This window comes from Panthera pardus, unplaced genomic scaffold (genome assembly GCF_024362965.1).
Source record: "Panthera pardus isolate Hobbes unplaced genomic scaffold, ASM2436296v1 HiC_scaffold_7, whole genome shotgun sequence".
Lineage (NCBI taxonomy): Eukaryota > Metazoa > Chordata > Mammalia > Carnivora > Felidae > Panthera > Panthera pardus.
The window spans coordinates 74,125,396-74,148,215 of record NW_026527002.1 but is presented as its reverse complement, the minus strand read 5'-3'; the positions used below and the strand labels follow the sequence as shown (position 1 = coordinate 74,148,215).

General features: G+C 56.3%; 1 protein-coding gene across 4 annotated transcripts in view; it reads left to right on the top strand.

Annotated features, from left to right (window-relative positions):
• The window catches only part of ST3GAL1 (ST3 beta-galactoside alpha-2,3-sialyltransferase 1), a 94,406-nt gene that overhangs the window by 55,704 nt on the left and 15,882 nt on the right, over positions 1-22,820 (top strand). For 3 of the 4 annotated variants that reach the window (XM_053896502.1, XM_053896503.1, XM_053896505.1), the window contains one exon: positions 19,265-20,161. In XM_053896502.1, the coding sequence (XP_053752477.1) occupies positions 19,850-20,161 (312 nt within the window). In that variant the 5' untranslated portion in view covers positions 19,265-19,849. Of the gene's footprint in view, positions 1-17,457; positions 17,716-19,264; positions 20,162-22,820 lie in introns of those variants that run through there. The other variant, XM_053896504.1, reaches the window with a different exon arrangement.

Here is a 22,820-nt window from a genome sequence, read left to right as displayed (position 1 = left end):
ACCCAGAACTCCCCCTCCCCCACCACCTCCCACTCTACACAAACCCAAAGGGACCTCTGCTCGCTGAGCTCTGAGCACTTTGCATCCTGTGTGCGGCCCACACATATTGAGGGCCCACCGCTGTTCTCAGTATGGGGGACACAGCAGTGAAGGACACAGGTGAGGTCCCTGCCCCCCCTAGTGGGGGAAGAGAGACAAATAGAGAAGGAATACCGTGTACAGTGAAGTGTCATTTTGTGACTGAGTCTGCAAAGGGAAATGTAGCTGAGGAAGGGAGCACTGACAGCGATGCGACTTTAGGGGGATCAGGGAAGGCCCCTCCAGGGAGGGCATGTGGGCAGAACCATGAATGCAGCCAGAGAGCAGGCTGTGTGGATTCCAGGCTAAGAATTTTCTAGGCGGGGCAGGAAGGGTGGCAGGTGCAAAGGCCCTGGGGCAGGGAATGTGACTGTTGTACCAGAACACTCTTCGACCCTCTGTGTGTTTGCCTCCCCACTCTCCCACCAACACAGCTACTAGTCTCTGTTGTTTCCTTCATCTGTCACCTCCAAGTGTCTGCAGGGGTGAGGTAGGGGGTCATGGCTATGTAGAAAAAAAAAAGAGAGAAGGAAAAAGACAAGAAAAAGGAAAGAAATCAAACAGAATTGAGTGGAGCAGAAGAAAAGTGTATATCTAATAGGAAATGACTCATCTGATTCCTTAACCCATTTTGCACAGTTCATTCCTGGTTGACATTTGAAGTAGCTTCATATTCGGTAGGGGGTGAGGGGGGCGGGGCAGAAGCAGACACACCTGTGGCCCGGCACGGCCATCAGCAGGCTGTGATCTTGGGCAGCGTCCCGTCCCGCCTGGAGGTCCCTTCTTCCTCTGTCTTGGTTGGTATTGACACCTGTCTGGCACCTGCTGAAGCAGCTCACGGGCGGGGTGTGCTGGAAGGGACATGTTTGGAGAGTTAGGGACCACGAGTTCAAGTCTTGCTGCCACCACAGACGCCTATACAGCCTCGGACAAGTCACGTCCCTGAGCCTCGCTTTCCCTACCTGGAAAAGGAAGCCGAGAGGTAGGGTCCTCCCTCCGTTCCTCTGTGATCCTGAAATGCCACAAGCCTTTGCCTCCGAGGCAGGCGGCAGTCAGGCATCGGGACAGAGCCTTCCAGCAGCTCCCTTTTGATTTTGTGAGCCTGGAACTCTCAGCAGAGGGATGCCCAGTGTAGGGGGCACGACCTCGGTGATCCTGCCTCGGGCATTCAGATAAGAGCCTCAAGCAGTCCTCGCCTCTCTCTGGTGTGGGGCCTGTGGCCGTGGAACCAGAAATTCATTTCTAGGAGCAGAGGAACGTCTCTCTTTCCCTGGGACCCAGAAGGACTTATTAAAGTGTTCCATTAACTGAAGCTCATTCAGCTGGAAAAAGAATAATCAGACAGCAGTTCTGCCTGGTTACTGGCCTGTGAACTCCTTGAAAGTTTCCCAGAAGGAACGCTTAACAAGCCCCCGTATGGGGGCGCCTGGGTGGCTCAGTCGGTTAAGCATCTGACTCTCGACTTCAGCTCAGATCATGGTCTTACGGTTTGTGGGATCGAGTCCCACCTTGTGCTGTATGTTGACAGTCCGGAGCCTGCTTGGGATTTTCCCTCTCCCTTTCCCTCTCTGCGCCTCCCCCACGCTCGCTCGCTCTCTCTCCCTCTAGATAATTGAATAAACTTAAAAATAAAAATAACAACTCCTGTATGTAAGAGAGCCCAGCCCTTCCTGCTTCCTCCCCGACGAGCAGTCAGTGTGGGAGTCGACCAGCAAGGCTGTTATCGTTCGGCGTCATCCCTCTGTCCATCTGCCCGTGAAACAGGCCCCCATACGGGTACAGTGCCAGAGATACAGAAGTAAATGAGACACGGCCTGTGCTCTCAGTGACCATTCGGGCTCAGCCTGACCACTTTCCTCGTTCGGTCGAACTCCAGACACTTCATGGCTGAGCGGACTCTGAAGGTCACAAAGATGTAAACATTTGAGCAACTTTCGCCTGTCAGTGTTATCTGTTTTCCACAATGCCTGCGCCGAATTCATTGGCTTAGCCTTCTTCAGTCAAATAAATTTTCTTTTGGTTCCTTCCTTCCAACACATCCTTGTCTCACGTGAATTTGGGGGGAAGGGAAGTGGCCAGAAAGTTGCTCGTGGGCAACGAGGCACTTAACAAGGGCATTTTACTGATTATAAAGTTCAGGATTTTGTAGCAAACGGTAAGCAAGCCCTCTTTTGGTCCCAGACTACCTCAGGTCGTGCAATTGGCTGCTGCAAACATAACCCTGAAAAACAATCCAGATAAAGGACTGGTCAGGGCTTTGCATTCTGAGCCCACCCAGTAAGACGTGTGGGAATGCATGAGACCCTTGGAGGACTGTCTCTTGACAATAGGTTGGCACAGAAAAAGTCTGGATTTGATCCTGAGGTCTAACACTTACTAACTGTGAGATTGTGCAAATTGCAATTGTTCAGTGTCTTTTAGCCTCAGTTTTATCATCTGTAAAATGGGATAATACCTACCTTTCAGGTGATTGTTCAAGATGATGTAGGATCGCTGTTGTAGGAACATGACGGGGAACAAAACAGAGACTGAGCTCAAGGACCCTAATTGCATGGAGAACCTTTTCAGCTATCCATAAGCATGTAACGTTGGAAAACAGAGGTGGGCCAGGTGCAGAGGGTGGTAGACGGTGTGATTCGGGCGTGCAGAAGGTTCAGAGAGAGTCTCTCTGATGAGCTGACATGGGACCCAGCATCCTGAGTTAAGTGGTGGGTGGGTCCTGTCTGTGGGAGGAGCATCCGGGCAGGGCGCACAGGCGGTGCACGGGTCCTGGGCTCGTCATCTTGCAAGGGGGCACGGGGCTGGGGAGCACAGTGGGCAAAGGGAAGGCGTGGAGAGTGGGGTCGGAAAGTAGGCAAGGACCAGTTCTAGGAAGATCTCGCAGGCGTCGAGGGGCATGGGGGAGCAGGAGAACATGTTCGGTCCGGGGTTTGCTTTTTATCGCCGCCCGTTAACTGAGCAGCTAGCCTGTTACCGTTGCTTGGATCGCGGCAGGCGCCGCGAGGCTCCTGGGTGTGGACGAGGGCCTGTTATGAATGGGAGAGATCTCACACCTCTTCTGCCCAGAGCCCGGGCTCAGAGTTTCCCCTTCTGAATTTGGGGGCAGGATGATAGCTCAGTCAATGCTCACAGAGGCTGAGCTCCCAAAACAGGAGGGAGTGAAGGTTCTTGGGGCCGGGTCCAGGCCAAAGCTTACCAGAAGTCCCTTATCTCGCCAGGCCTGGCTACCTATCTGGAAAAGAGGGAGAAGATTAGCAGCCGGGCACGTTGTGAGAGCCTCGTAAATAGAAGTTGAACCTAAAGACCATGTGCTTATTATCTGCATTAGCAAGAATATTGTATTCGAGGCAAGTTCTGCTCAGAGACTGAGACTGTCTCTGCCAATAATTTAACACAGCTTCACTGAGGGAGTTATAATTTATAATAGTAATATTTCACAAGCCAGTAGGATAGAGGATGATGTCTCTTAATAAGCCATTAAAGAAATAACATACTCCAAACCAGTGATGAATTACACTGTTGTTCCAGGCACAGGGGCGACGGGAGGAATAGAGTCCAAATTCAGTTGAGGTGCACCTTGCTAGGAGCTGGTTGTCTGTGGAGTCAGGCCTTCCAAGCACCAGCTGTCGGCTTGGGTCCCTCGATGCCGGGGCACGTAGCTCGCGGTGAGGGCACCGGTGTTGACAGGCGAGGTGGGCTCCTCCGAAGGTCCAGGGACGGCTGGTCCAGGGGCTGCTCCATAGTGGCCCAGGGACAGCTCTGTGGCTCACACCCCTGCCCACGAGGAGAAGCCTCACCAAGGCAGAAACAGATGTCCCTTCTCCTCCTGAGACGGCTGCCGGGTTAATGCCACTGCCAACTGGGAATGGCCCGGCCAAGGCAGGAGCAAGTGTCTCAAGATTTCCGGAGAGTTCCTTAGGTCAGCAAAGAGGAACCTCGCCCGGACCAAACACTCAGTGAGTCCTCGCAATTCTTGATATTTAACGTTTAATACTTCTTTTTTTTTTAATGTTTATTTTTAAGAGACAGAGAGACAGAGCGCGAGCCGGGGAGGGGCAGAGAGAGAGGGAGACACGGAATCCGAAGCAGGCTCCGGGCTCCGAGCTGTCAGCACAGAGCCTGACTCGGGGCTCGAACTCATGAACCGCGAGATCGTGACCTGAGCTGAAGTCGGATGCTTGACCGACTGAGCGACCCAGGCGTCCCTTTGGTATTTGAAGTTTAAATGCCCATCATGTCATAGCCGCCGCTCCGTATGTTTTTATCGCCAAGCCCCCAGCAACTTGGGCACTGCGTGAGCTCCCGCGTGCTTACGGCCAGCAGATGTGAATGACAGCGTCCTGACACGGCTTTCTCGGTGGAAGGCAACCCACCCTGAGGTCAAAAGAGCTTTGCTGAAATCAGAAGGAGGTGGGTTTGAAACCATAACATGCCAATACACAGCAAAGAGGATGCAAACCCACCCTGATAGCTCCTCTTTCCAGGTTTTCGATGGTTATTCCTTTTCTCTATGGATCATAGAAATGTTTGCTATGAAGCTGTGGTCCACAACACACACACACACACACACACACACACACACACACAGATGCAAAATCCACCCGGGAGTGTCTTCCCCAGTAAAGGATGGTGTTGGTCACTCACTGGGACAGGGAAGGAGAAGGTGTAAAGGGTCAGGACCCCAGAAGGCCAAAGACAAGTATGAAGGGAAGCCTGTGGGACAGCCCCTCTCCAGACACACCAAGGCAAGGAAGTCTTCCCGAGGTCGCCCAGCTGGCAGAATCTGAGGGCTGGCACTTGGGTCGCCACTCCTGCCCTGTGCTGTGTATGTTCCGCTACGCCCAGAATCGTGCCGGGGCCCCCCCTGTCCAGCCTTGGTCTCTCTGAGACCCCGGGATGGCCGCCCGCCCTTTCAAAGTCCCGTCTCTCACCGCTGCCCTGGAAGAGATGAAAGGACACCTGTTTGAAAGCAAATTGGGCAGAACAAGAAAGTGCTGGCAAAGGTGCTGTGTTCCCTGAGTGGGAAGCCCTTTGACGGGCAGCCGGGGACGAGCCGTGCAGTCTCCCGCCCCCAGGACTCAGCAGAGACACAGATGGGGGACTCCCAGGGTCGAGTGCCCACCTGGCGCCCCGGCCGCAAGGGCGTTCTCTGTCCTGTGGGTCAGCGAGGCCCGCTCGTCCCCTCTCTCCTGCCCTGCCTGCCTCCTCCACGGATAGAGGGTGAGTGGCAGCTGTGTGCACCTTGTGGGGGGTCAGGGGGAGTAGGGCGGAGTGGAGACAGTCCCCCCGCCTGTGTGGACGCACCCTCAGGGGAGGTGATGGCTCTGTCACCTGAAGGGCAGATACGTAGCTCGAAAAGCTCCGGGTTTGTGGCTGTGCTTGCTTGGGTCGCCTTTGGGCTTCACGTTTCTGAAATGTACAACTCTGGGCCAAGTGGCTTAACCTCCCCGGTCCTCCGTTTTCTCATCCGCAAAATGGACATCTGAACGGATTGGATTCAGTGAGTTAACAGGAAAAGAACTCTGAGACCAGCTTGTCGAGCTGTCCTTGGCACCAAGTTGGTGACTGCTCTCTAGAGGGTCAATACAGAGCAGCGATCACATGGGCTAACGGCCCCCGTGTGGGCCGCCGTCCCCTCACCGTCCCGTGCCGCTCCCTGAGAAGCCGTGAGGCATGTGCTGTTGCTGTTTTGGTTCTGCGCAGGAGGGCAGGGTATGGCTGAGCGTGGCCAAGTGGCTTGTCCGAGGTCGCACGGCTAATCAGGCTTTGGAGCTGCTTCCCACGTGGCATCTAGACCTGAGGTCTCTGGCTCCACCCACTGTTGGCCACGCGAGTGGCCCCGAGTAGGTCCCCTGGCCTGTGTGCGCCCGTGTGGCCCATAGGTGCCGCAGGATGAGGCGTCTGGCTCGTGCTTGCCTAGGGCTCCTGCCCGTCTCCGAACCCCAGTGGGTGCTGGGCTCCTCTCGCCATACTGGCCGCTGGGTTTATCCTGTAGTCTGAATCCCCATTCTGGATGTCACTGGAGATCATCACCTCAACTCCTTCAGGAGCCTTCGCGATGCCCCTGCACATTAAGAGTTAAACAAATCTCTCCTTGGAAGTCGGAGCCTGGGAGGAACGTTATCTCTTCAAGCTACCTACCTATCAGCTGTCTAAACCTTCCCGCCAAACCCGCCAGGACTCCACCTGTCAGATACCCAGGAGCCCTTTAGAACCAGCGACAGACCTCCGAGGCGGGGCCGGGGCGGGGGTCTCAGAGTCCCGAATAGTCTTTCCTTTGTCGGGACTTCTGCACCACCTAGATCGGGGAGATCTCTTTCTTTCTGGGGGCAGGTGTGAGCCTCGGCGTGCAGCCCCAACCGTGTTACATGCTCTGCACGTTGCGTGGCTGTCTTCAGACTCTGAATTGAGCACGGCTCAGTCTACACACATAAGAAGATTTGCGGATTTGCATTCCTTTTGTGCGGCTGAAAATATGAAAATATATCCACTCCTTCTCGTCTGACCCTAATCCCGCTTAATCGTGTTTCTCATGGACACGTCTCCAAACGTCCCATTCTGAACCACTGTTTGTGCTCCAAGGAATCTGTGTTTTCCCCTCCAGCCGCCCCCCCAGCGAAGGAGCAGGCAAGAGGTACCAGGGTAAGGAGGGGAGGATTTCCAACCGCAAGAAGGGGGCTCTCTCGACCTGTCAGCACCGCCTGGGTGTGGGGGACCCGGGCGAACCGTCGAGTCAGCGCGGGAAGGAGCGGGGAGACTCAGGCCCCAAAGGAGATGAGCTTCCGAAGCCACCAAGATAGAGACAGGGCTCGTCTTCAGTCTCCAGGGGACGCCGTGTGCACCCCATCCAGTCTCGTTTCCATATGCCAGTCGCATCACTGCTGTGTGCTGCTCACCAACCATCAGTGGCTCCCAATGCCTTTATCTCAAGACCACATTCCAAAAGACTTATCCCCCCACCCCGCCTGCCCACCGCAGCCACTCAGAAGGGCACCCTGATTTCTGTAACTGCGTGAGATGCCCCCATCATCACCACCGCCACCGCTCCCGCCGCCGTGCACTTTTTTGGGACCCCACCCTCTCCACCCTCCTCGGTCTCCGCGGTCACCTCCTCCATGGAACCTCCCTTCCTTCTCTGGTTGTCATCAGCCCAGCACTTCTGAGTCACCAGGGCCCTTGGGTGTGCGGAGCAGAGAGTTACACGTATGAACTGCCACGTGCGGGATCCCAGTCTGGCCTCGCCGTCTGGAGATGAAGAGAGACAGGCCCCCTGGTGCAGGCGGTAAAGTACAGGTGTCCCCACAGGTAAGAGGCCCCGTGAGAGGCTGGGCAGAGCAGCACTGAAGAGAAGAGAGGCCTCGGGCGTCAGCCCCGCCCTTCCTAGCCCTGTGACCTTGAGACAGTATCCTGAGGCCGAGGGCCTCAGCTGTCCCGTCTGTAAAATGGTATTGATAGTCGTACCTTCCCCAAAGGGCCTGGAACTGCCTCTCTCACACCCTGGCTTCCCTAAGAAGCTGTGCAGCCTTGGGAAAGCTTAGCATCTCAGAGCCTAACTACCCCCACCCCTGCAAAGCGGAGTGGAGGGTACCTGCCCCCAGAGAGCCGCTGGGCACCTTGCCAGGGGTCCAGCAGGAAAACGTGTCAGATATCGACGCTGCGGGCCGGGCCGACTGTGCGTGGATAAGATGGGGAGGCAGCCAAGCCAATCCCGAGATACGGAGGAGACACCCCCGGGGGCCACGGCAAAACAATGAGGATTCTCTCCGAGACCTTGATGTTGGGGTGTGACACAAGTCGGGGGGCCGGCGGATGGGAGAGGCAGGTGAACCGGTGGCGAAGGGCTCCGGAATGGGCGGGGGGCAAGCTGCAGTCACCACCTAGAACAGTCTGGGGCTGGAAGGGCCTGGCCCTGTGGCTGGCCTGCAGCAGCCGCATTTTCCTGGAGGAGGCAGTGCTGGGGAGCCGGCTGGGGCCCTGGGTGTGTTAGAGCGCCCCCTAGTGGGACCTGGAATGTGGGGAGCCTGCAGACTGAGGGGAGCCCAGGGGGCTCTGGCTCTGTCCTGGCCATAGGCCATCTCCACAGAAGACCTCCCAATGGGTGAGTTCCTGGGCAGCAGTGGGAACGGGGTTGGGAAGGTTCCAGAAAGATCAGCTACCCAAGGTAGGAGGGTTGCCAAGGCTCTGGGCATCCAGCTGGCCCCAACCAGCCCTTCACGCGAATCCTCTGAGGTTGCCAGGGCTGTTCCTAGAAGTGGGGGGCCGGGCCGCCCGTGGGGCACCTCCTGGGGCTGTTGGTACAGGACCGGCCGGGGTGGGGGTGGGGGGCTGCTCCTGCCAGCAGGATGCAGTGCACTGCACGTGGGCCACTGAGGGCGGCTTGAGGGAAGGGTTATTTACCAGGATGTGGTCTGGGGTAGAGGGACCGCAGGGCGGAGCTGTCCCCAGGGATGGAAACAGTGGGGGGTTTCCAGCTCTAGGGCTGAGGGGGTGAGAGGTTAAGGACAGAGATGTTGCCGAGATCCCAAGACAGAGCTGGTGGACGCACGGAGGGGCCGGAGCCCCAAATCTCTGCCCCCTGTCCCTCCAGTCTCCTGCCTGTGTTCGTTCCCGTGGGCCAAACCCACAGGAAGCCAGCCCGAGTGGGAGCCCATAGATGCGGACCCTAAGGCCCGCCCCCCGGGCGCAAAGCACGTGGGGAAGGTGGAAGAAACATCTGGAGGGAAAGCCCGGACGCCCAGCTCTGCGCCTGAACCCCCAGAAGGCCTGGGTGCACGCGTTCTGTGCTCCCTGGCCTGCAGGGCCAAGAGGGGATGGCCGTTCTGTCAGCCCCGATTTGGCCTCCTTGCAGCAGGACGTAGGCAAGCCTTGACCTCCCTGAGCCTGGTCTGGAAGCCTCACCGTGTCAAACCCTGCAGGGGCTTCCTGCGACTCCCGGGATGTCACCCCAGCCCTTGGGCCCGGCCCACGCCCGCCCTCCAGCTCCGTTTTGCATCTTGCTCTCTGGGTTTCTGTTCTGCGTGGCCTTCTGTCTTTCAGTTCCTTCAGACTCAGCTGCTCTCCACGAGACACCTTTCGCACCTGCAGCTTCCCCAGTCCGGAGGCTCTTGTCTTCTCTACCTAGTTACCCATCTGTCATGGAAGCCTCAGGCTTCCTTTATTTGTTTGTGTGTCTGTTTGTCTAGAGCAAGAGTGGGGGAGAAGGGCAGAGGGAGAGAGAGAGAGAGTCTCAAGCACGCTCTGCGCTGAGCTCCTATGCAGGGCTCAGTCCCACGACCCTGGGATCGTGACCTGAGCCAAAACTCAAGAGCCGCATGCTCAACTGACTGAGCCACCCAGGCGCCTCTCCCTGGCACAGCTTTGAGACAAAATTCCTTCTCCGGGAAGCCTCCGTTTTTGCACTGAAGGCCTTCAACTGATTAGATGAGGCCCACCACATTTTGGAGGCCGATCTTCTTTATTTAAAGTCAAATTGATGATAGATGGCGGCCACGTCTCTAAACCGCCCTCCCAGCGACGCCGAGGCTCGTGTTTTGACCAGGCAACTGGGCGCCATGGCCTAGCTGAGCGGACGCACAGAGTTGAACCACCACCCCTTTTCACAGTTCCCTGGGTGATTCCTTGGTAATGGCAGCCTCCGCCCCACTCTGTAATATTAAGTTCCAGGAGGGCGAGGATGAAGGTCATTGGCTTTCCCGAACCGTTGGTTTGACCGGCACGTCACAGAGCTGCGGCCACATGGCCTGTGCCCAGTCATTGTTGCAGGAGAGAATCCGAGGGGGAGACGGGATCTGCACGGCAGGTGGCGGGGTGCAAATCGGAGTGAGGCGTTCGCTCCGCACAGGGCGCTCCCTCCATCTGAACCCCACCCCTCCCCCCACAAGGCATGCTTGTTTGGTTTCTCAAACGTGTGATGACACCAGGGCGGGGTGAAATCTCCCTGATGTTACTGTTGGTAACGACTGGCATTTCCTGAGGGTCAGGATCATTCTGGACGCTTTCTATATCCTTAAACCCTTAGCACGGATTCTGATCCCTGGTACATATTCAACGTTCTGGGTAACGTTTTCATAACGTGGGGGCGACCCGTCCCTTTGGGAAGTGGCTGTCCACGCTAACCTCGTGTGCGTTATTTTTTTCTCTCTCTTCACTGAGTCTGGGGTGTGCAGGGGCTGCATCATTGTCCCGTCGTACAGACGAGGCACTGAAGCCCAAGGATGTGGACTCGCCTGAAGTCCTGAGGTGACTCAGTGTCACTGCTGGACTGCAGGGCTCCTGCCCCAGAGTGGGGGGGCCGTCTCCGTTGTCCTCTGTCCTCTGGGAAGCCCAGAGGGGGGAGAGAGGCCTCAAGGTGACAGTTGCTGGCCGGGTTCATCGGGCCTGGTTTTTACTCCGCAAAGAGAGAAATAGCCACACCCTACCCTGCGTGTCGGGGAGCCTGTCATGACCCCCATTTGCCTCTGCGTGCCCGGGGCCACCACTCAGGCCTCCGCTCGTCGTGGCCCGGTTCCTCCCGGCTGATAGTTTGTGCAGGGAACGGTTGTAGCTTGGCTGGTCGGTCCTTCCTGCCCCAGGGGAGGGGAGAGGCTTGGGGCCAATCCAGGCCCAGCCGGGCTGTGGGGATACAGCTGCCAGCTTTGTGGGTGACTCAGAGTGGGTGGAGAGGAGCTGGAGCGAGCCCCCCAGGGCGAGAACCAAACAAGCAGGGAGGTCTCTCTCTCACCCCTGCCCGGCGGGGCCTCTCACCCTCTCCTGCACCCCCCGCACCAGGCTCAGGGCAGGGCAGACCCCTGGGCGCCACCCGCCGGGCTCTGCCTGCCCCTTTACCACCCGCCAGTGGACGGTCTGGGGCAGGTGACCTGACTGCTGCGAGCCTCTGTTCCCACCTCGGAAAGATGGAGATGATACCCCGTCCCGGCAGCAGGAGTGTCGTGGGCTCGGGCACTTTGACCTGCTGTCCTGCTTAGAATAGGGTCCGGCAGAGAGAACGCCTCCTTCCTGTTAAACCACCTCAGAGGCAGGGCTGGATTTTACCCCCCATTTACAGACGGCAGACTGGAAGCTCAGGCAGCCCACGTAATGTCCCTGGGGTCACCGTCCCAGGGGCTCAGGTTCGGATTTTCCTGCAGGGCCTCGGCCCTGGTTGCAGCAGCCGGACCACCTGGGCCTCTGCTGGCTCTTTCCCTGCTTGGGCTCAGCCTGCAACGCCTTCCGAGCTCCTTTCGCCAGCACAGCTGCATGAACAGAGCACTTCTGTCTCCGGAACCAGGCACGTCTGGGAATCTGGGGCCTGGCTCTCCTCTGAGCGCTGGTGCCATTGCCCTGTGTCATTGGACGAGTCATTTCCCCTCTGCGAGCTCAGCCTCTACCTCTGTCAGAAGAAGTGGGGCAGAGATGTAAGAGGGGGTGTAGTCCGTGCAAGAAAACGGAACCCACTGAAGGAATAAACCCTAAAGTCCCGAGAGCACTCGGGATGTGCTTGGGCGCCGTTCTAAGCCATTGACCTGCATTGACTCCTGTTTTTCTCGGTCCAGCCCTGAGAAGTAGGTTCCATGCTTATCCCCACGCTATAGGGGAAGACAGACAGAAGTTTTAAGCAGGCGGGTTGGATTCGCAGGATCTGGTGCTTACAAAGTTGTTGGAAAGGTGACAGGAGCGCAGTCCTTGGGTATTTTGGCCCCACTCCTCCAGGCCGAGGTCCAGAGGCCAGGAAACTACAGGAAGTCAGGCAAAATCTGCAGGCCGGAAGTGAGGGAGGCAGGTGGTTCTGGGCCCAAGGTTCAGACCGCGAAGCAGCACCCATCCCTGTGGGAAGGAGGATGGTCCTGCGTCCCTTTTGCCCGTCCAACTACTACTGGCCCGAATCTCAACCGCATCCCGAGCCCTACAGGCAGGGGAAGCTCGGAAATGTGGCTCCCAAACTTTCAGGCCCTGGGGGGGACACTGAAGAGGGAGGAAAGAGTCCTCACTCCAGTGGACTGGACCCAGCCTAGCGGGCCGTGCAAACAGCAGGATGCCCTCACGTGTGGACAAGGTTGATGCTCTACAGATTAACCTTTGCACAGAGAATTGGGGCTGTGTGGACTCCATATACTTTGCCGGCTGCTAGCCCCTTCGTGGCTTTGGGACCCCTTCCCTGCAGGTCCTCGGGGGTCGTGGCCAGTAGAATAGGGAGCAGCCCTTTAAGGAATGGGCGTCACGAATGCAGCAAGCTGGAAGCATCATTTTCATGATGCCCCCGGGGTTGTTCATGCCCGATTTCATTTGTTCTTTTAAACAAGCCTGCCAGGAGGGCAAGCCAGGGGTTCTGTCGGATTTTTTTTTTTTTAATAAATGAAGGCCTGAACCTTAGGGAGGGCAGAGAATTGATGTTTATAACGCACCGCCTCTGTGCGAGACCGGCTGGTCGCTTCTGTGCGTGTCCTTTTAAATCTACCATAGCCCTCCTGTGTGGGCACTATTAGTCCTGCTTCCTGGGTCCAGAAATCAGTATCAGAGCAATGAAGTGCCTTTCCCATGAGCACACGACCAGGAATAGGAGGAAATCAAGAGCACACGAGCAGGAATGGAAGGAATCGGGATTCGAACCCGGGTCCGTCTGTGTCGTTCTTCCGACAGCTGTTGACCGTGACTCACTAGCAGGTGCCTCACAGAACCAGACGAGGTGGATTCCAAGAGTCCAGTGAACAGGCCGGGGCTGGGTAGCGGTTCAGGGGAGAAGGGATCTTCTTTGCTAGAAGTGATGGGACCCTTCACCAGCTCGTTCCTGTTTCATGCCACCCTGGGCCCCCAGGCGAAGCCGCCGGGACCCCCAAAGGCCAGGACGTTGAGTGGGAGCCAGTTTCCAATGACCCAAAGCCTCGTGGGCGCTAAGTCCCCGTAGCCGCTCGTCATGCTCTCGGGATGGGTTGAGCTGGGAAGTCCCCCTCGCGGTGCCTCCTGAAGCTGGTGTGTGCGGAGGCCAAGTGAAAGCAGACGGAGCCGGGGAAGGGGGTGGCAGACGAGAGGGGCAGCCGTGGCCCTCCACCTGTCCATCTGCCCACCCCGCTGGTAGGAGGCGGTGCAATCCGTGTGGCACCCCTGGGGCGTCTTTGGGCCCCACCCCCTCCTCCAGGTTTGCCAAGCACCTGATGCACCCAGGAATGTGCCAGGCACCAGGCATCAGAGAAGCAGAGGAAAGACTGTGGCCTCCACTTGCAGCTGTGGAGGAAGCTTGTAGACCATTTCTCCCACCGAGGACTATCAAAGCCGGATGAGACAGAAGTCCAGCTCTTTGAGGGGCACCTGGGTGGCTCAGTCGGTTAAGCGTCCGACTTCGGCTCAGGTCGTGATCTCACAACTCGTGAGTTTGAGCCCCGCATCGGGTTCTGTGCTGACAGCTCGGAGCCTGGAGCCTGCTTCGGATTCTGTGCCCCCCCCTGCCAAATATAAATGAACATTTTTAAAAAATAAATAAATAAAAAAAAGAAATCCAGCTCTTTGAAGGTGTTAAGAGAGCAGCCGAGGCAGCCGGGACTTGAAAGAGGAAGATCGAGAGAGAAGGGACAAGAAGGGCTTGAGTCTTACATCCTGCGGCCTTCCTGCCTGAGGGACGTGCTGGCTCGTAGGAGGCTCCAGAGACAAACAGAGACAAACAGCTCCGTGTTGGGCCGTCTCACAAGGCTGGGGGTAAAACTAATTAAATTAAAAATGGAACTCGGGACCACCAGGTCAGCCCAACCCTAAGTGACCAAGAACCTAGAGCAAAGGAACCAGAGAGAAAAGAGGGATTGTCCTGCACCTTTTCTTCCTTCCAAGGCATTTACCAGTATTTCAGTTGCACGGGACCAGACCCCGAGAAACCAAGCCGAAAACAGCAGCCGAGAGGTTAAAAGGCTGGACCCCGCTTTTGATAACCTCACAGTGCAGGGGAGACAGAAATCGAAGGTGAGAGCAGGCAAGGAGGAGGGGCCTCGGTAGACATCCCCGCTATCCTTTGAGAAGGGCCTCTGAGTGAGGGCAAACCAGAAATGACCAGTCACTGTGAAAACTAGAGCGTGGCCCCACTCATCCCAGTCACCAACTGGAACAAAGTCCCTGCTCACGTTCCTCTCCGAATAAGGACAGCCTGTTCCAGGGCCTCTGTGCTTTTGGCACATACAGTATGCACAGTTACCAGGCATGCCGGGAGACAGAACCAAATGATGGAAGAGAAATAAAGAGAGAAAATAGACAATAGAAGTAGACCCACATGTTCTCCAAATGTCACAAGGGACAGACATGATGGTCTTTTTTTTTTTTTTTTTTTTTTTTTTTTTTTTAATTTTTTTTTTCAACGTTTTTTATTTATTTTTGGGACAGAGAGAGACAGAGCATGAACGGGGGAGGGGCAGAGAGAGAGGGAGACACAGAATCGGAAACAGGCTCCAGGCTCCGAGCCATCAGCCCAGAGCCCGACGCGGGGCTCGAACTCACGGACCGCGAGATCGTGACCTGGCTGAAGTCGGACGCTTAACCGACTGCGCCACCCAGGCGCCCCCATGATGGTCTTTAAAATAACTGTGGTGAATAATTGCAGGACGATAGACAAGAGGGGGGATCTCACCTGAAGAAAACAAGAACCCATAAAAGTTTGGCTCAGATGGAAATTCTAGAACTGAAAAATACAATAACTGAAATGAATGCAATACCTAATTCAAAGACATTAGATGCAGAGGGAGAGAGCATGGCAAGGTAGTATGTGTCTTAAGAAATTGGAAAGACGACAGATTTCAAGCCCAAAGAAATGACAAGAAAGGAAGTAACGAAGATGAGAGCAGGTGTTGATGAAATAGAGGAGTAGCTGTGGCTGTACAGAAAGATCTAGAAGGGGCAGCAGAAGGCGGGGGCGGAGTGCTGGCTCTGCCACCATCTCTCTGTGTGACCTTAGACGACTCGCTTGCCTTCTCTGAGCCTCAGTTTCCCATGTCAGGAAAATAAGCATGATTATCCATTTGGCCCGGTTGTGTGGGGATCCACACGGAGGGGGGTCCACACGGAGGGCAGCACTGCACTTCTTCACGCGACGTGCTGATGTACCCACCCATCGACTCGCCCCCTTGGTCATTTCACTGGCAACTCTCCTGCGGGGGCTTTGCGGAGAGCCGGGGGCATCCCAGCCTTGGGGGATCTGTGCACCACGGCAGGCATGAACGGAACAGAAACCCGTGCAGTTCATTCACCAGGCTTTCCAACCATTTAAAACAGCTCATCTGTCAGTGGCTGGTCATCGCCAGCCTCTCCCTGTTGCCAGAGAGGTTTATCCTTGCTCAGCACCCTCTTGAGGGAAATCGTGACTTTCTGGATCCTTGAAAAGGTGCTAACGTGTGTCACCATTGTGCCAGTGACCCCTTTAGACTGTCACAAACACGTTCTCCGTGCCTCCTCCAGGACAGGCATACCGTGGGGATCTCGAGAGTTCAGTTCAGGGCGATCCAACGGATATTGTAACAAAGTGAGTCAAATGAGTTTTCTGGTGTGTACAGAAGTTATACTTCCACCGGGGGAGTCTGTTATGTGTGCAGTAGCATTGTGCCTTAAAAAATCAAGGTGCATACCTTAACGTAGAAATCCTTTTCTGTTAAAAAGTGCTAACCATCATTTGAGCTTTCAGCCCGCCGTAATCACTGATCACGGGCCATCTTAACAAATCTAATAGTGAAAAAGGTTGAAATATCACGAGGATGGCCAAAATGTCACGCAGAGATGCGACGTGAGCGAACACTGTTGGGAAACAGCACCGATAGGCTGGCGAGGCACAGGGATGCCGCGGTCCAATTCGGAAGAGACGCGGTATCTGCCAAGTGCGACTAAAGGGAGCGGGCTTGTCCTCCAGCACGTGGCTGAGAGGTGCCCGTCACTCTGCAGGCGGGCCAGGGGGCCGTGTCCCCGGGGGAGGTGTGGCCGGCCTCCCTCGCCACACGCGCGCGGAGGTCTCAGGCCCGTGGCATCTTGGTCCGGGTTCCGCTCCCGGGAGCAGGGCTGGCTTTCGCCCGTGCGTCACAGGCTGCGTCACTTACTGGAGTACAGGGCAGTCACGCTTTCCTTGTTTCTTCCCTGGGGCCGGGGAAGGGGTGGAAGGGTGTTCTCGCTTTTCCATTGCCGTGCACACGAGGGCTTTGGAAAGCACTCACTGATGCTGGCACAGAAGGTCTCTGCTGGGATGGGATCCGGGCGAGCGCTCTGGCCTCGGAGATGCGGCTACCGGGACGTGCTGAGCGGACGGGAGGAGGGTGTTGTGGTTCCCCTGGTTCTGCAGCCCAGCCTTGCCCTCTGTTCCCCCCCTCACTCCAGCCCAGCATCAGCTCAGAGCATGAATATCTGTCCCATGGAGCCATGCCCTTGTAGGGACCCTGACGGCTCATTCAGAACTTGATTTGATCTGTGCGGTCCAACAGTCCTCTATTTGAGTGACTTTGTCTCTGCCCTTGGTGTCGGCGGGTCCCCATGTCACTCTGAGCAAACTTAGCCTTTCTAGTGGCTTCCACAGCCCCGTGCTCCCCACCCCACCCTCACACATGCCTGTTCCTCTCCTCCACATCGATCCAGGTGGACCAGCCTCCTTTCTCCCAAAGGCACCGGGGCCTTGCATCTGCCTGGGAACCTCCCACCTTAGACTCTTTCTTGATGTGTCCCAACCACCTATCCCAGAGCCTGGAGCATCGCAGAGCCCTAGAAAATATGCAGTGCGTGGATCAGATGACCGGACAAGCCTTGACTGGGTGACAGCCCAGCAAAGTGGAAAGAATCTGTGATACCAGCCCCATGTTCCAGTTGAAGAAACGGTTCAGAGAGGGCAGGTGACTTGTCCACGGCCACACAGCAAACGGGCGGTACAGCCTGGTTGAGAATCAGCGTCTTCTGATTCTCCATCTGTGCTTTTCTGCCCAGCTCTCCCCTCTGGATGGTTGGCCCTTGTCTTTCCCGGCATCTGCTTTGGCGTTCCTTTTGTGCCGTGTGTGTGTGCCAGGTGACGGGGACCCATCAGTGAGTGAGACTGAGTTCCCGTCCTCGTGGAGCTCCCGGCCCAGGGAGGAGACAGATGAGTAAACAGTACACCCGGAGTGGAGCCAGATGCTGTGGAAGCCAGAGAGGAGTCTGCTCCTGCCAGGAGGAGGCAGGCCTTCTTCCAGGAGTCAGCACCAGCTGATCCCCGAAGAATGGGTAGGAGTCAAGCAGGGCGGGATGGTCTTTCCGCACAGTGGGGTCAGCCTGGGCAGGAGCCCAAAGGCAGGGACAGCTCTGACCTGTGGATCAGTCGCACTGCTTCAAGTTAGAAGCAATCTGCTTTACAAAATAAAGGGGCTTTGTTACCTGTCTCATGTCACGCAGATGTTAAGGCGGAGGGTGGACTGCAGGTAAGGCTGGACCAGGTTCAGCACCACTTGCCCCGGTCCTGCTCAGCCCTCGCTTCGTCCACTTGAGCCATTAAACCGGCCAGCACGACCTTGACTTTTATGTCCAAAAATCAAACAGCCAGAGCAAGATCAAGTTTCTTCGCCTCCTACAAGTCAGGGGGTTTCAGTCTGACTGGAGGACTTAGCACACATACCCATCCATCCCTGGACCGAGAGGGCCGGGAATCCCCTGCCAGCCAAGTTAAATCTGAGCCCGCCCTTGACGGTAAGCAGGTTAATCTAACTCAAGTGACAGAGCTGCTTCTTCCTGGAAGAACCGGGGTGGGGGGGGGGAGGGGGAATGGCCAGAAGGGACAACTCTGGACACCCGTAGGTCACCAGGACAAGTGGGGTTGTTTTGAACAGTGAGAAGTGGTGCACTGGGCAAATCACGATGTCCCCTTGCCCGCTGGGCTGAAGATCAGGAAGGTCGTAGAGGGCGGTAGCACATTGGACCCCTGGATGTCTCCAGGAATGCGCTATGGATTTAATCTGATTTTTGCCCCCCCCCCCTTTTTTCTATAGTAATCAATAGCCCTCCAACCGTTACTTTCCTAGAAAAAAAATGTACCTGTGGCATCTACACATTGAGGATGGGGACAAATTGACCCAACGGAGATTGGGGCTGGGGCAGGGGACACATTCTAAGCAAAGACCAGAGTCAGTATGCTCACGTGAAGAGGTGTGACCGCCATAAGGTCAGGGACGTCTGGGGACTTGTGCTGTGCATATCCGAGGAGTCCCTGTTGGCTTCCTTTGATGAGATCTGCTCCCCCTTTCGGTGCACCCTTCCAGCCGAAGACCAGTTGCCAGATAGCGTATCGCTTCCCGAGCAGAGTCCTTGATCCTGGAACTCCCCTCCCCGCGTGTGGAATCAGAGGGGTGTGGATTTGGATTCAGGACCTGCTTCCTCTTTTCCCCATGACCTGGGGAGGGCCATGTGGTCTCTTTGAGCCTGTTTATTCTGAGGACAAAACGGGGAACCCCTGTTTGTCTGGCAGTACACTTTGGGGACTCTTGGACGAGATAGGTACACAGGAATGATCGACCATCGTGTCCGGGTTTTGGTGGATCATCCAAGAATCCTCATTCAGTCATGCGTGGAAAGAGGAAAAGGAAAGCTGAACGATCACCTGACAGAACCCAGAAGCTCAGCGTGTCGCATTTTACGTTACCTTTCTAACCACTTCTGAGTGGAGGTGTTGTTTTCCCATTTCACAGAAGAGGAAACTGAGGGCCGGGAAGACTGACGGACTTCCCAAGACCACAGGGCTGGTAAACCAGAACTTGAACCTGGGCCATCGGAAGCCTGCTTCGTAGGGCTGAGGCTGACCGGCAGAGGGTGCATGCCGGGGTGCGGGGAAGCGTAGAATTGTTGTTGAATTCAGAATCCAAAGGAGAGTGAAGGAGCGAGAAAGGAGCACGTACGTAGCAGTCTCTGGGTGCCTGGCGCTGTTCGTGCATCGTTGACTCATTTCACAAACTTCGGTTGAACGCTTACATGTACAAGGCTCTGGCTGCAGGAGAGATGGGGCGGGGGGCAACTTCTGTGTCCCTTAGCAACCTGGCAGAATAGGCGCCAACATCCCGTTAGCCACAGGCACACCCTGAGTCTCAAGACGGGGAGTAAATCGTCCGTAGCCTCCCATCTCGTTGGCTTGACAACAGAGTGGGAGATCACGGAGCTCATCCTGGAGGAGGTGAGGAGAGAGAGATGGGTTTTTAAAACAAGCTAATGAGATTTCACCCTGTTTTCTTCCTCCGTTTCCTTGCAGGTGACAGACGGCCCTCAGTGCCTTCGTCAAGCAGGCTGCTTAATGGTGACAGCGTGGGAAAGACCGGGTTGTAATTAAGTATCAGCACACATCATCCCTTCCGGAGGACGGTGGCAAAGACAGCTTCCCTCTCTCCTGCACCGTGACCCTTCCTTTGAGGTCCTCACCACCCCCCCCCCAAGAGTCCCTGCATCTGTCACAAAGATTAATTGCCCCTCAACCCCTTTGGATGGGAACGGAAATCATATTATTAAGTTTGATTAAAGCTTCGAGAGACACTATTGGCTGTTTAAGGACTGCTGACCAAGCCGCCTGCTTATCTCCTGGAAAGACAGATTATATGCAAGGGGAATCAACCTCACCCCGAGTGGTCCCTTAGCCGCCGGCCGTCACAGGGTGATGTCCGGCACACTGGGGTGGCCACTGGCCCGCGGGAGCGAAGTCGGCCGCGGTCCCCCTGGGAGTCCCCGCCTTGCCTTGTGATCGAGCCTCCGTCTCTGGGATTTTTCTTCCGCGTCCCCCCCGCTCCCGGGCGTGATTTCCTCCAGCCCGTCCCTGGGAGGCGTCCTTCCGGACAGAGCAGAAATGGTGACCGTGAGGAAAAGGACTCTCAAAGTGCTTACCCTCCTCGTCCTCTTCATCTTCCTCACCTCCTTCTTCCTGAACTACTCCCACACCACGGTGGCCACCACCTGGTTCCCCAAGCAGATGGTCGTCGAGCTGTCCGAGAACTTCAAGAAGTTCATGAAGTACGCGCACAGGCCCTGCACGTGTGCCCGCTGCGTCGGGCAGCAGAGGGTCTCGTCCTGGTTCGACGAGAGGTTCAACCGGTCCATGCAGCCGCTGCTCACGGCCCAGAACGCGCTCCTGGAGGAGGACACCTACAGCTGGTGGCTGGTGAGAGCCGGGGACTGGGTGTGGGTCCGGACTGGGCGGGGGCTGGGCCCCGGGGGGCCCCCCGCCAGGCTCTCATTCATTCACCCAACATCTATTGGTCGGGGACCCGCGACGCGTAGATCAGAGCAAAGCGTTCTGCGTTCGCTTCCTGTGTCTGCGTAGACGACTGCCCCAAACTGGGTGGTTTAAAACAGCAGACACATCAGTGATGCCAGGCTCAGCCGCCATCTTCACACGACCCTCCCCTCTGGGTCTCTCTGGGTCTCTGGTTTCTCTCTCTCTCTGCCTTTCTCTCTAAGGCCACCTGTTACTCGGTTCAGGGGCCTCTAAATCCAGGATGCTCGTTCATGACCCTTTTCCACAAGGGCCCCTTCACAAGTTCGGGAGTTGGGACGTGGTCATAACGTTTGTGCAGGGCCACCGCTCCGCCCGCTAGATATCGAGATGCAAAAAAGAGACACGGTCCCTACTCTCCTGGAACTCTGTTCTGGCCGAGAGTGACAGATCCGAAACGGAGAAGCCAAGCTCAGGGGGAAGTGCCCTGAGGAAGACCAGAGGAGGTTTGTGAGAGAAGCCAGGGGCCAGGGGGCTCCGTCATGGGGCTGTCGGGGGAGGTCTCTGAGGAGGCAGGACTTGAGCTAAGCCCCAGAGGTAGAGGAGGCGCCGGCCACGGAAGGGTCTGGAGAACGTGCCGGAGTCACGGCGGCAGCGAGCGCAGGGGCCCTGGGGTGGCGCCTGCTGGGTGTGCTGGCCTAGAGGTGGGTGGCACCACGGTGAGGCGTCGGGTTTGTTTTGTGTGCACCAGGGAGCGTCCGTGGATCTTAGCCAGGGGCGTCCGCGATCCGGTCTAGTGGTCTGAGAAAGGTTATTCCGGGTGTTGAGCCCCAAAGTGGATTGAAAGGGAGTAAGAAATAATTCCTCCCTTGGAGATTCCTTGGGCACTTCCTGTATGCCAAGCGCCAGCCTATGGAGATGGAAAAGTCTTCCCTTTCTTGGGTTGCAGGGGTGGCGAGGGAGGAGACGGACAGCCGCACGCCAGGGCGGTAGAGCGGTACTTGGGAGGGAGCGCAGGAGATGCGCAGGTGCAGAGGAGGGGCGTCAAACCCCACCCTGGGTCTGGGGCTGTCGGAGGAGACCGTGGCCATGCTCATCATAAAAGATTCAGAGAGGTTGTCCGGGTGGGGACCGGAGGAAGGGCTCTCCAGGCAGAGGGACCGCTTGGTGCATCGGCCTAGAGGCGTGAGAAAGACTGGTGTGGTTGCTGGAGGCGTAGAGCTCCTGGCTAAAATCCGAATGCGAATGGGGGGGTGGGGTGTGAGCCACGAGGCCATTGACCTTAGCTCATGAAGGCCTTCCTGTATCATGTTACGAAGTGGAGTTGAGTGAAGGCTGAGAAAACCAGGGGGGGCTTCCTGTAAGAAGCCGACTTTCCCTTTCAGCAACTCTTTTTTTTTCTTTCTTCTTTCTTTTTTTTTTTTTTTTTTTTCGTTTTTTTGTCTATTTTTGGGAGAGAGCGCATGGGGCAGGGGAGAAGCAGAGAGAGAGGGAGACAGAGGATCCGAAGCAGGGTCTGTGCTGACAGCATTAAAGCCCGACATGGGGCTCGAGCTCACAAGCTGTGAGATCATGACCTGAGCCAAAATCAGATGCTCAACCGACTGAGCCACCCAGGCGCCCCTCTTTAAGCACCTCTTGCACTCCGGGAGCTTGTGGTCCACTTGGACAGCTGCGAAGAGGCTGAAATGACTCAGAAGAAGTGAATCGGAATGCCTGGGCTGAGCCTTGGTTCACTCACTGAGCTGTGTTGATCACGTCAGTGTGCAGGTCCTGGGGTGCGTTCCGGGGAGGTGACAGAACAGAGCAGGCAGGGTCTACACCCCCTCGAAGATTCCAGAGTCTGCTAAAGGAGGCAGTGGACCAAAGCTTGGCCAGGCAGGGTTTCGCCCTCACACTCTTGACACTTGGGCCTGGATACCTCTTTGTTTCTGGGACTGTCGTGCACATCGTAAGACGTTTGCCACAAGTATCCCTGGTCTCTATCCACTAAATGCCGGCCTCACCCGTCCCCCAGCTGTGAGAACCAAAACGTCTCCGGATGTTACCAGATGACCCTGGCAGGGAACTTCTAGAGTGGACAGCCAGGACGGTATTCATCGACCTCCTTCCCTAAGGCCCTCAGGGAGGGCAGTTTCTAAAATTTGCAGGCTGGGCCGAGCCCAGAATGTACAAAAAGGTGTAAGAAAAGCACATCAGTTTCTCGCTATACCCTAGGTATCTTCACAGAACATGCTCTGTGCCTTCTAGACTTAGAAATCAGGGCGTAGCGTCACGGTCCCTGGGTTTTGCTCCTGACGTCCTAGGTCTTACCAAGAGTGCTTTTGAGTGAACCTCTTCATCTTGCCGAGTCTCAGACTGAGGTTATGCCAGCCGCCTTGCCCTGTTCTCTACGACACGGCAAACATCAGCTGCTAACATTTCTTTAAAAAAAATTTTTTTTAACGTCTGTTTATTTTTGAGACAGAGAGAGACAGAGCATGAATGGGAGAGGGTCAGAGAGAGAGGGAGACACAGAATCCGAAGCAGGCTCCAGGCTCTGAGCTGTCAGCACAGAGCCCGACGCGGGGCTTGAACTCACGGACCGTGAGATCATGACCTGAGC